This window comes from Mastomys coucha, unplaced genomic scaffold, assembly GCF_008632895.1.
Source record: "Mastomys coucha isolate ucsf_1 unplaced genomic scaffold, UCSF_Mcou_1 pScaffold4, whole genome shotgun sequence".
NCBI classification, from domain to species: domain Eukaryota; kingdom Metazoa; phylum Chordata; class Mammalia; order Rodentia; family Muridae; genus Mastomys; species Mastomys coucha.
The window spans coordinates 22,361,475-22,374,361 of record NW_022196910.1 but is presented as its reverse complement, the minus strand read 5'-3'; the positions used below and the strand labels follow the sequence as shown (position 1 = coordinate 22,374,361).

At 36.4% G+C, this 12,887-nt stretch overlaps 1 protein-coding gene across 7 annotated transcripts in view; it reads right to left on the bottom strand.

Moving 5' to 3' along the window:
- The window catches only part of Cep83 (centrosomal protein 83), a 114,241-nt gene that overhangs the window by 30,514 nt on the left and 70,840 nt on the right, over positions 1 to 12,887 (bottom strand). For all 7 annotated transcript variants that reach the window (XM_031350394.1, XM_031350391.1, XM_031350390.1 and 4 more), the window contains 3 exons: positions 5,423 to 5,537; positions 4,070 to 4,214; positions 3,812 to 3,961 (listed from right to left, as the gene is read on the bottom strand). In XM_031350394.1, the coding sequence (XP_031206254.1) occupies positions 3,812 to 3,961; positions 4,070 to 4,214; positions 5,423 to 5,537 (410 nt within the window). The remainder of the gene's footprint in view (positions 1 to 3,811; positions 3,962 to 4,069; positions 4,215 to 5,422; positions 5,538 to 12,887) is intronic.

Sequence of the window (12,887 nt, the reverse complement as noted above, 5' to 3'; positions counted from 1 at the left end):
GTATCCTTAGTTTAAAATGTCTGGGATCAATCACACATGATAAATGATCCAGAGAAACTCAAGAAAAATAAGAAACAAATTCTCAAAAGTGACTAACGAAATAGAAAATAAATTACATTATTGACAAGTTAAAGATAAAAACTGGCTTGCATTTTATTAAATGTTGCCAAATAAAGTAAAACAAGGACTACAGGTCAAGTTCATTATTGTCTTTAAGTAACAACAGAATGCTAATGTTTTATTGCTATGGCTACAGAAGCTGAAAGCAAGAGGAGTTAGGTGCAAATTTAAACAGAAAACATTCTAAACGACCTGAGATCATGGTACAGTAAAACATATGGAGGTGCTTCCCTGGGAGGGTAGCGACTAGAAAGAGTCTCACAAACACTGTCTTGAATAGTTAAGTAACATACACACCTAAATGCAAAAGATGAGCAAGACTGGTTCTCAAAGTCCATCACAGATTTATGATTTTAGAGTCAGCCACTCGGAAGGCAGAGGCAGGCAGGTGTTCATGACTTCGAGGCATAGAGAGAGTTCTAGGACAGCCAGGGCTACAGAGAAAAACCCTGTCTCAAAAAAACAAACCAAAAACCCAAAACCAAAGGATAGACTATATAACTACAGGTTGTATAGAAACTATATTTTACAAAAAGAAAATAATGCAGAAAATTTAGAAAGTTGAAAAAAAAAGGCACCAGACAAATGGAAGCTGTATAAAACATATATAGTAATAACATCAGATAATGTAGGGTTAGGGGAAAAAATAAGTGGAGGACAAAAATGGTCTATTTTTGTAATTAAAAAAATCCACAATTGATCATCAAAATATAACTTGTAAGTACAGTTCAATATCAGAGCAACCACCTTTATGACGCAGAACTACAAGAAGTCCAAGACAGAACACATGCCATAATAAGATTTAATATTGACTAGTTCATACAGAGATCGAATGAACAAATAACAAGTACAAAGAAAATCTACATTTTATAACATAAATGTATCAAATATTAAGTGACTTGCAATAATTTAATGTTAACTTTCCAACTTTACAATGATATGAATGTTATATGTATTCAGTAGAAACTGTACCTCAGATTTCAAATTTTGGGTTGTCCCCAGGCTAGCAATATGCCGTATGACATGCTCTCACACAGATAGCTGGGGACAGCACTGGTCGGCCATGTGATGATGTAGATAAATAACCTATTTTATAGTATACTGAGATGGTATGATGAGGTTGGGTGGAACTAATAAATGCATTTTCAACTTAGAAGGGGTTGATCTCAGTGTAACCCACACAGCTGAAGAGCAACTGTACTCACTTAACTTCACATATGGTTATCAGATCCACAACATCTGATTGTACAGTACAGGCATGAGGCAAAGCAGGTAACCATTTTGTGAAAATTGTGAGACAATCACCTTGAGGTTAAGACAAATGGCAGAAACTGCCTATAAAAGCAAATGCTGGGGCTGGAGGGATAGCTAAGTCATTATAAGAGCACTTGTGGCTCTTGCAAAGGACCCATTTTCGATTCCCAGCACCCATATGGTAGCTCACAATCACCTGTAACTCCAGTTCCATGTGTACAACTGCCATGCTATCTCTCCTGTCCCTACAGCTACTTTCTTAGTCAATGAAGAAACTCAACTTAGACTGGGACTGACTGAAGCAAGGATGCCTACCATCTACACTCCTACCCAGTATTACACTGGATAACTGCCAGTGCAATTACATAAATCAATTGGGAATCTAAGAATTGGTAAAGAAATAAAACCATCAACTTCTAAATGAACTGAGGTACCAATAAATTGAAAAAGAAAGCATGGGATAATTAACCCCATGTAGACCATAACCAAGCAAGGACCATGGCAAATACACCCAACATTGAACAAAACAGACTAAACCATAAAGTTATAATAGACATGAAGGACATTATAAAGTGAAAAGTTCAATATGCTAGGAATATATAACAATTAAAAACATTTAGATATGTAATGAACCATCAAAATATAAAAAGCTAGGCTAAGGAGATGGCTGAGGAGGTAGTGTACTTGCTATACAAGCCGAGGACCTGAGTTTATATCTCTAGCAACTATACAAAAAGCAGAATAGATAGCAACACACTCCTGAAATTCAAGTGCTAGGAGGCAAAGACAGGAGCATCCTAGAGCTCAATGGCCAGACTGTTTAGTTTAAACATCTAGCTCCAAGTTCACTAAGACGTTCATCTTAAAAAATATGACAGCAATAAAAGAAGATACTTCAGTGTCAAACTGTGGCCACCCAAATGTACAAGATCTCACAGAATTAAGGGGAGACACTGTTCCAAAACAGCAGAGATTTCAATGTTCTATTTTCAACATGGAAAGAACAGGCACCCTCCTGAAAGGAACTAAATTCAAGGAATTCCTAGTACTAACACAAAATCCTAGACTGAGATTTTGTTTCCTATACCACTCCTCTATTACTCTCCAAGAAAAAGAAACCAAAGCACCTTAGAGAAATGGCTACTTACAGACCCAAGGCAAGGAAAATCAAAGCAAAGTCTAGATCAGTGGTTTTCAACCTGTGGTCACAATCCCTTTGGGATTCAATGTCACTTTCACAGAGCTAGCCTAAGACCACTGGAAAACACAGATTCTTAACATTACAATTCATAACAGTAGTAAGATTACAGTTATGAAGTAGCAATGAAAATAAATAATGTTATGGTTGGGGATCACCACAACGTGAGGAACTGCGTTTGAGGGTCAAAGGCTAGGATGGGGGAGAATGGTGGTTCTGATGCTAAGATTTCTATGATGCTAGAGAATTGTGAAAGCCAGATGCAGAAGAGATCCACAGCCAAACCCTAGGTGGAGCTTGGGTAATCCCAAGGAAGATAGGGAGAAAGAATTGTAGGAACCAGAAGGGTCAAGGACACCATAAGAAATTTCACAGTATCAACCAGCCTGAGCTACAGGCATTCAGAGACTGAACCAGGGAGCCTGTATGGCACTGACCTAGGCCCTCTGCATGTTACAGTTGTGTAGCTTGGTCTTCTTGTGGGACTCCTAACAGTAGGAGCAGGTGCTGTCTCTCTACTCTGTTGCCTGCCTTTGGGACCGTTCCCCCTACTGGGTGGCCTTGTCTACCTTTAATAGAAGAAGAAGTGTCTTGATAGGCCATGGCTGGTTGACATCTATAGAGGCTGGCCGTTCTCTGAAGAGAAGCAGAGTAGTAGATAGGATGTGGGTGTATGGGGACGATGTTTGGGATATATAAATAAAATAAAATAATTAATTAAAAAAAAGGAAAAGCCTCAGGATGTGGCAGGTGCTTCAAATCTGAGATAGTTTGCATGTAATAGCACAGTGTAACTCACAGAAGAAAATAAGAATCTACTAAGCTAAGTGGTTAAAATGACATTTACAAAAAGGAAGGCACTCAGAATCCCAAATAATAAATGAGAAAGAAATGATGAACATACATGAGGAAATCACAACTGGGAAACACAAGCAGCAACTAAAGAGGCAAGATGGGTGGCAGAACAATGTCTAATGAGCATATTGCACTCTCAAGATACAGTAAAGGCAGATGAAGATTATTTATTAAAGAGTAGACTAAAGAAACAAAATAAAGTGAAATAGTCTTCGTATATTGTCTGATTGTCTGATTTATTGAACTGCTAACTTTTTGCCCTGATTATAATAGAGTTAAGAAATCTGTTTCTATATGGAGACTCAGATGAAAGTTATAGAGGAATTTTTTGTGCTATGTTTACACCATTATGTCCCCAATACCATCTTAAAATAAGAAACTCACCTAGTGCTCTGCAGTTCCCTGCGGGCTGCCTCCTCTGCCATCTGGGAGGCGCGCAGCTTCTCTTCACATTGCTCCTTTTCAGACTGCCTCCACACATCATGTTCCACCTTCATCTTCTCTAAGTCTGATAATCTGTTCTCAAGTTCTAGCCTAAAACAAGAGATGGCAATTATGTTAGCAGAACTACAATAAAGATGATCTGAGAATACAATGTTTGTGCAAAGAAGTCTAACACAAAGTATGGGACTAAGTACTTACTTTTCATCTTGTAAGACCACGAGTTTCTGGTACCCTTCTTCCTTGGCAGCTTGTACTTTACGGATTAATTCACGATCTTTTTCCACCAAGAGCACTTTGTGGTGTTCAACAGTTGACTTGAGAATTTCATTGTCTGACTGCAATCCTAGTAAATTTTTAGAAGAAAAATAAACTCTATTCAACATTAACATGAACTTTCCAATTAGCAAACATTTGACCCTCAGTAAAAGGAAAGACTGTGACAGTGTCCTTCGACCACCGTAACTCGTGCACACATGTTCTTAGAAGTCCTTACAGTACATCAGCTCATCAGAACTTCCCCCAAATAACAGAGAAACAAACCAAAACTTGGATATAATATTACTGTCTCTTTTTAAAGAAATATACACAAATGTTTCAAATAGTTTACTCACACTTATTCCTTCAAATCTTGAGGGATAGAGATCACCGTAGACGAATACCCCAAGAAGCTTATTCACTTGACTTGTTATAAGGGTTCTGGAGTTTAAGCCCCAGGAGAGTGTCATAAACTAGATGGTAATGGTAAATTTAAACAAAACCCAAAAACTGAATCTTCGAAAGACTCAGGATTCTAGAAAATATGATACATTTCTAACAAAAATAAAAATAATCATTTTCAAGCTTATTGAAAGAATTCTCAAATCTTAGGATAAATATTTCAGAAATAACTATAGATAATTTATACTTAACCTTTAAAAACAATATAGCAATAAATCCCAAACTCTCACACTAAAAAAAAAAAAAACTACTCTCAACTCTAACAATACATAGAAACAGTTCGAGACAACCATTAATAAAAATCAGCTCCACAGGAAACAACAGAGGTCAGTCAACTCAAGCACAGTACAGCCTGAGGGTAAATTTTTAAAGTATTTAAGAAAGAAACTTAACCTCTGAGAGATTTTTGATGAGCCATTTTAAGAGTAAAATGGAGCTAAAACTGAGCCCACCTTGACTGAGGACTCAGTAATCTAGGATATATAGCAAATTAAACCTAAAACTGAGACTGAGACCCACCGCCTCACAAACTTTAGCTTAATCATAGATGATCTAAGAACATTCACAATTATAAGCATATGCAAGACAAGCTCACATTTTCAATGTTTTTTTAATTCACATAATCACGAATTGTTATATAAAATTAAGACAGTTCATTAAAGAAAAATCACAGAATACGCAAATCATTCAACATAATAAAAATAGTTCCTAATACTCTAAAATTAAAATTTTATTAAGACGGAAAATCTGGAAAAGAACTCAGGCTGTTCTATTTTAATAATTTGAATTTAGACCTGAAAAGAACAGAGAAAAGCATGAGAAATTATACATTACCATCGAGTTCACTTTGGATCTTATTCCTTTCTCTTTCTAGCTCACTCTTAGCTCTTGCTGCCTCCAGTTTGATGTCAGTTATTTCTAGTTTGTTTGCATGTTTAAGCTCTTTCACCTGTTGGTCATTAGAAACTACAATTATTATTGGGTCATCTTCTTATCATCCAGTACATACCTAACAGTGTAGACAAACATGAGAATAATCTGGTAGTGCAGGTGTAAACGCCTTCAACAGAAGCATCCCAAGGCCCAGATTCAACAAGTCATCCTTCACCAGGGCTTAACCTGCCTTAAAAATGCGTAACCGTACATATCTAATATCTACTGACAATTCAGAACATTCCAGGCTGAAAATGGTGAAACTGTCCTTTTAAAAATGAAGAAACAGATGGGCATGGTGGCACACTCCTTTAATCTTAAGTTAAATTTAGGAGCCAGAGGCAGACAGATCTCTATAAGTTCCATTCATCATGGCTACTTAACTGGATCTAATTTCAGAAAACAACAAAAAGGTGGGGAAAGGGGCAAAGGCATTCTAGGTAGTAGGAACAACATATAAAATGTTAATTAGGAATGATATCACATAACCACCTCTTCAAACAATGAGCATAAAATGCCTTACAATAAAGCATAGGGAGGCTTAAAACCTCTGAGAGGATGGCAGGGAATAATAAAATAATAAAACTTGTTGTTTTAGAGTTACTATAGTCATGATGAAACACCATGACCAAGGAGGTCAGAGTTATTTCATTTATACTTCCTATCACAGTCCATCATCAAGGAAGTCAAGACTCTCAAACAAGGCAAGAAGTAAAGCAGGAGCTGATGCAGAGGCTATGGAGGGTGCTGCTCACTATCTTGCTCCATACTGCTTGCTCAGCCTGCTTTCCCATAGAACTGAGGACCACCAACCCAGGGATGACACCACTCAAAAATGGACTGGGAAATAATTAAGAAAAATGTCCTACAAGCTTACCTATAGCCTGATCTTATGAAGACATTTTCTTAAATGAGGTTCCCTCCTCTCAGACTACTTTAGCTTGTGTCAAGTTGACAAAAAGCTATCCAGCACACTGCTCAAAATAGCTGATTAGCTATTTTAGGTAGAATAATTAACTTTGTAAAGCTAATTTAAAATGAGTTAGGTTAAGAAATAAAAGCAAAGAAATCAGCTCACAGCAAAATAACTAATAAAAGAAACCAAAAAAAGACCAAATAAACTTGGAGAAGAAATGTGTTAGCATATGTGTATTCAAGTGAGGTAGAAGGAAGGGAATAAAAACAAAGCATACAAACTCTTCATTACAAAATCTACTTCTAAAGCCACAGGTAAATGTGAACAATTTTCAATACTTTCCATATAACTAATCCATCACATATCATTTTTAGTCTAATTAGTCCTAGCAAGTAATTCTAGTTCATAAGTAGTATTTCTTCATCCAAAAAATATTAGAAGAGGTTTTGTCTACAAATGGTACTGAAAACTTTGCAAGGAATGGTTTCATGAAAAATGGTTTTCATCTCAAGAAAACAAAAATATAAACTTTACTCTTTACATTGGTAATCCCAATAAAAAGATCATTTCAAATTAGATTATATAACTAAATGATACAGAATAGCAACCTTGTGCTGGCACTTTTCTAATACTTAAAATTTCTTACTATGCCATAATTTTAAGGACATCTGACAAGGGCATTAAAATGTTGAGAAAATATATTATTAAAATAATGACAGCAACATATATTACACACTAATTGCAGAACAATGAAAGTAACACAGAAGTTCACTAAACCACACTATAGTTGCTTTTAATGAAATAACAAATTCAAGTAAATTTCATAGAATATTGATTAATTTCATGGTAACCTAAAGAAAAACTACATAAAAACCTAGCTTTACTAAAACAAAGAAAACATTCTTTAGGCTGGAAAGCTGGAACAGTCAGCAAAGGTGCTTGCAGTACAAGCATGAGGAACTAACTGTTCAGATCCAAGCACCCACATAAAAAGCTGGGCATGGCATGGTGCACTTGTAATCCAGTGCTAGGAGACTGAAACATGAGAATCCCTGGAGTTGGCAAGCTGGCTGGCCAGTCTAGCTGAGTCAGTGAGCTTCAGGATGAGTGAAAGACTGTCTCAAATAATTACAGAAGACCTAGGCTCAGTTCCCAGAACTCACATAGCAGTTATCAACTGTATATAACTCCAGTCCTAAGAGACCTGCTGCCCTCTTCTGGCCTCTGTAGGCATCAGGCACACATGCTATGCAGACACACATGCAGACAAAACCTCTATATGCAGAAAAACAAATTTAAAAAATTTTTAATCCTTTAAAAAACTAATTATAAAATATGATAGACAATAGCTTCTTTCTGATCCTCACAGGCACAAGACACAAATATGTCACACATATACATGCAGACAAAACATTCATATATATAAAACAAGAAAAACTCAAAAAATATTCAAATAAAACAAAAAACTGAGAAAACAATATACAGGAGAGTTTTTAAAAAACTGTGTTACATCAGAAGCTCTGGCTATAAACTCCACAGAGATAATACTTAGATTCTGGCTTTTTCTAAATTATGAGATGGTATAACTTCCTTACCTTAGTTAAATATTAAGAAAGACACCTTAACATCAACCTCTGGTCTCTACACATATGTACATACTACATACAACACACATGCACGTGTGCACACACACACACACACACAAGGCCAGGTACTGGCTTATGTTGTTTTTATAAATTTATAGGTCTTAAGTTTTTCTTTTGTGCCATATTTCTATGTTCTTAAAATAATGAATTTACTTACAAAAACCACTAACTGTTAAATTTTCAAAATGTGTTTTATTTCTAAACTATAAAGATGCTATAAGGTATATTAAAAACATGTAAATGAGTGATGAAGCTAGCTTAATGAGCGAACTGTCTTACAAGCATAAGACCTAAGTGTGGATTGCCAGGACCCATGTTCAAAGTTGTGTGGCATGCCAGTAATCCAGAGCTGAGGAGGCAGAGACAGACAGATTGCTGGAGCTAGTCAAATCAGCTGTAACTTGGAAGCTTGTCTCAGAAAATAAGGTGGAAAACGGCTGAGGAAACACCAAATCATGACCGTTGTCCTCCACTCCAGCATGCACAAAAATGAATAGGTCAAACATCTGTAGAGCCATGGCCATCAATACCCCTGTGCTCAGGATACCAAACACCTAAGAAACCTAAACTCCTAGGGGTCCATGGCCTAGTCAGCCTCTCTACCAAGCTCTCTGCCAGAGGCTGGCTTTTATATTGTGGTTTGCATTATGCTTTTGACATCACAGAAGGAAATGTTCACCACCCAAGACAAAAACAGAATTTTAAATGTTGGTATTGGTATTTCATAAATGCTTAGAATCTATAAACTGAGGGGGAGCTGGTGTCTGCTGCTTTTTCAGAAAACTCAGCATCAGTTACCTGCACCCATATGTTGTTTCACAGCTGTCTATAACTCCACATCCAGGGCATCCAATATTCTCTTTCTGACCTCCATAGGCACAAAGCACAAATAGAGCAGCACATCTACATATATGCAGACAAAACACTCATACATGTAAAACTCAAAAACTGTAAGACAAAACAAAAAACTGAGAAAACAATATACAGGAGAAACAATACAGTTGTTAAACTGTGTTACACTAGAAGCTCTGGCTATAAACTCCAAAGAGATGATACTTAAATTAGGAGATGGTGTAACTTCCTTAAATAGCTGAATCATCACAGTTCTGAGGAATGGTTTCTATAACTTAGATATCTGAAGACTGAAAACCTCATGAAGTAACTTAATGTTCTTCATGGGATAGAAATATCATTAAGGACATCATTTTTAAGCCAACTATGATAATACCTTTCATCTGAACCACTGATACTGGCATAGCTTTGTTCTAAAGCCTAACATTTACAAATTTAAATAACTTAGTTAAACATACCCCAGGTGTTCCTTTGCATTGCAAACAGCCATTTGCTAGGATTGCAAAATGTTGATGAAAATTTCAAGTTGCATAGAAAACTGTGACACACATGTTAGAAATATTTTAAAAACTATCCTTCCTGCAATCCTTTTACATATAAAATTTCAGATGAAACTTGTTTTGTCTAAAGTTGAAGGATGCATTGAATACTCCCATTTATATGCAAACTACTTCAAGTGTGCCTTAAAAAAACACAGGCAATTCTCAGCAGAGTACTAATAAGCAAGCATAGAGAAATAATACCAAACTGCTGTTTTCCTTCAATGGAATAAAAGACTTTATTTATTCTCTAACTTGCACAAAGGAAGAAAAATAATGAAGTGTGTATGTACAGAACACAGAAGAGAGGGAAGGGTCAATACACAGAAGAGCCAGAGGACTAGGAAAAATTGTGGTGCAAAATCCCCCTCAATCCCCTCTCCTACCCCAAGACTTAGAAGCCGCCACTGAAGCCCAGCACATCCAATGTCCTGCTGCTACATTTACAGTTCCAGTTATTTCAGGAACTCAGACCACTCAGATTTAAACAATGTACTGAAAATATTGAATACTCAAATATGGTTGAACAAGACTGAGAACAATCTATAAAGGACTTGAAGAACTTTGAGAATTCCCTATATTCTGAATTTACTTTGTATTTTATATGTTTTGATTGGAGGTGGGGGGGCGCTGTTGAAATTTTGCTAAATTCTTATCATGTAAACATTTAATTTCTACCTGCTGATACAAATGAGGAAGAAGCTATATCAGTAACTGATTTCTAGTGGGGTTTATACTATAGAAAGTTGGAAGAATTGTCAGTGATAAACCAAAAAAGGCTTTGTTGCACTTAGGAAATTGGATCCCAATGAAATCAACAAAATATTAAAGATATGAAATAGCTTGCCTAAGGTTACACAGTTACTGACCAGTCGAAAAATTATAGACACACACACACACACACACACACTTTTTTCCTTTATATTCTTTATTTTCTTATTGAAGGATACACTAGAAAAAAAATGAATGAGTTAGGATTCAAAACATGTTTAAAGCCCATAGTTTCTCCTCTGTATTTCATTACCCCAATTTCTAAACAATATAAATTTAAACCTATAAAAGCTAATAGTATCTAATACCATAGATATTAAATACCTCAATAACTATGGTTGGAAATGTAATTCACTGGTAGAGTGCTTGCCCAGCATACACAAAAGCATAACTTCTACTCCTAATACCACAAGAAGGGAGGTGAGGGGAAGAAAAATATACATATGTGTATATATGTGTGTGTGTGTATGTATGTATGTATGTATGTATGTATGTATGTATATTTAACCTTTGAAATTTTATTTGCAGCTGGGTGTGGTGGTGCACACCCTTAATCCCAGAACTGAGGGGACAGAGGCTGGTGGATCTCTGTGAGTTTGAGGCCAGCCTGGTGTACACTGTGAGTTCCAGGACAGCCAAAACTACATAATAAAGATCCTACCTCAAAAAAAAAAAAAAAAAAAAAAAAAGAAGCGAAAAATAACAAATATTTTATTTGCTTTGCTTTATTTTACTTACTCTTAGTGCCATTCATGCCAGCTGAATTAAATGAAACATCAGCTAGAAAACAATTTGTATGTTATACATAAACTGAAAGAAAAATAACATGTATATTCTGCAATGTGAAGGAATATGAATTTTTAAATTACATTTATTAATTGGGAAAAGGCCATACAAATGCAAAGTGTATGTATGGAGATTAGAGGACAACACTCATAAAGAGGTACCAGTAATTAAATTTACCCACTGCCATCCTGCTGGCTTTTAATGGGAAAAAAGTTAAGTAGACTATCTTCCAAGGGTGGCATCCAATACATCTAAAATTACTGTTTGAATCATAAAAATCCATTTTTATCACAATTTTTTAAAAGAAAGATTCAAAGTTAAACTTATACTAATAGAATACAGTCATTTCCCAAAGCAGAATGCAATTTAGCTGTATGAAAAATGGTAACAAGGATATGCTAAGTCTACATGATTAGTACATTAATTTTCTGTAGAAAAAACTACACAGTCACCAAGTTGCAGGATGACAAAAAAGAGAGTAAGATGAATAGATTGTCACATGGCCATGGTGAAAGCAAGGAGGGTATGGAACACCTACACAGAAACCTACTAACAGGAGGATGGAAAGAATCCTAAAGGAACTACACTAAAAGGCTAAAAAAAGAAAACCTCATCCTTGCAACCATGAGTTACTAAACAAAATCCCCAGTCCCACGGGTGGAACAAGTCCTTATTAGTTATTGGTCAGGAAGAACCAGGCTTTGACATCCTTTCTGCCTCCTCTTCCTCAGTGTTACTAAACTACTTTGGTAGGTGACCTACCAAAACTAGATAAGCCCCTTTTGTAAAAGATTCCACACATCATACATGCATGGTGTAGAGAAATCAAGGTGGAACTGAGTGAAGATTTCCTCCATGTCACCTAGTTTTCATGGTCCCAGGAAGTGCCATGCAGGCTGCTGTGGAAGGACAGGCATTCAGTGTCTTCCTAGATATGAATCCTACAATCTACAAAGCAAGCCTGTCAGGGAAGACATGCCCACTTGTGCAACAGAGGTACTGCTGGTACAGGAGTAACTGCTTTCTGATTAGGTTTGAAAGCCAGTCTACAGGAGGGATTGCATGCAACTGTAAACCTGATCAAAAACCCATGGTGTAGGACATAATCCCCAGGGAAGAACTAAATACAGTTGTTTAGCAAAACAGATATTACATCAAGCTGCCTTCTAAATACATACTTGTACCCATAGACAAATGCTACCTTTCCAGTTAATGGTAGTGAACACAAAGACTCATGGCTACAGTGAGAATAAGCAACAGATTAAAGGTCTACCTGTAAAAAGATATTTATCATCTCCCCTAAAGTCAAGGAACATTGAGGAGGAGGGTGTAAAAACAATAACAAAGCTTAAGATAGGAATAAGAGCATCTTCTAAGCACAAACGTTGCAATCACAAACACACGGCAGCTGTGCGTACCTGAACTACGTCTTCATGAGAATGGGCCGACAGGTTTAGATGGAGTAGTTCAGGGGCCCTATCACTGAACTACTTAGCACTGACAGATAAAAGAAGAGGGGAAATAATTGTCTTCAATTATATACTCGCTGATGACCCTGGCTAAACTAACTGGGTCACAAAACAAAACCCAAAGCCAAGATTCCAAGAAAGGGACTGATAGAGATAGGAGCTGGGGTAGAGATGAGAGGAAGATAAATAAATGTGGGCAGAGGGAGAGAATACATATATAAAACTGTCAAATAACAAAATTAATCCTTTTAAGGGGAAAAAAAGACAACAGACTGTAGTCTAACTTTATGGTAAGCAATGCCTTTCCAGTAGAACCATGACACTTAAGCTGTGGTGACTTTGTCTCTTCTCAGTCTATACAGTACCCATAGGCCATCTCAAGAAGTT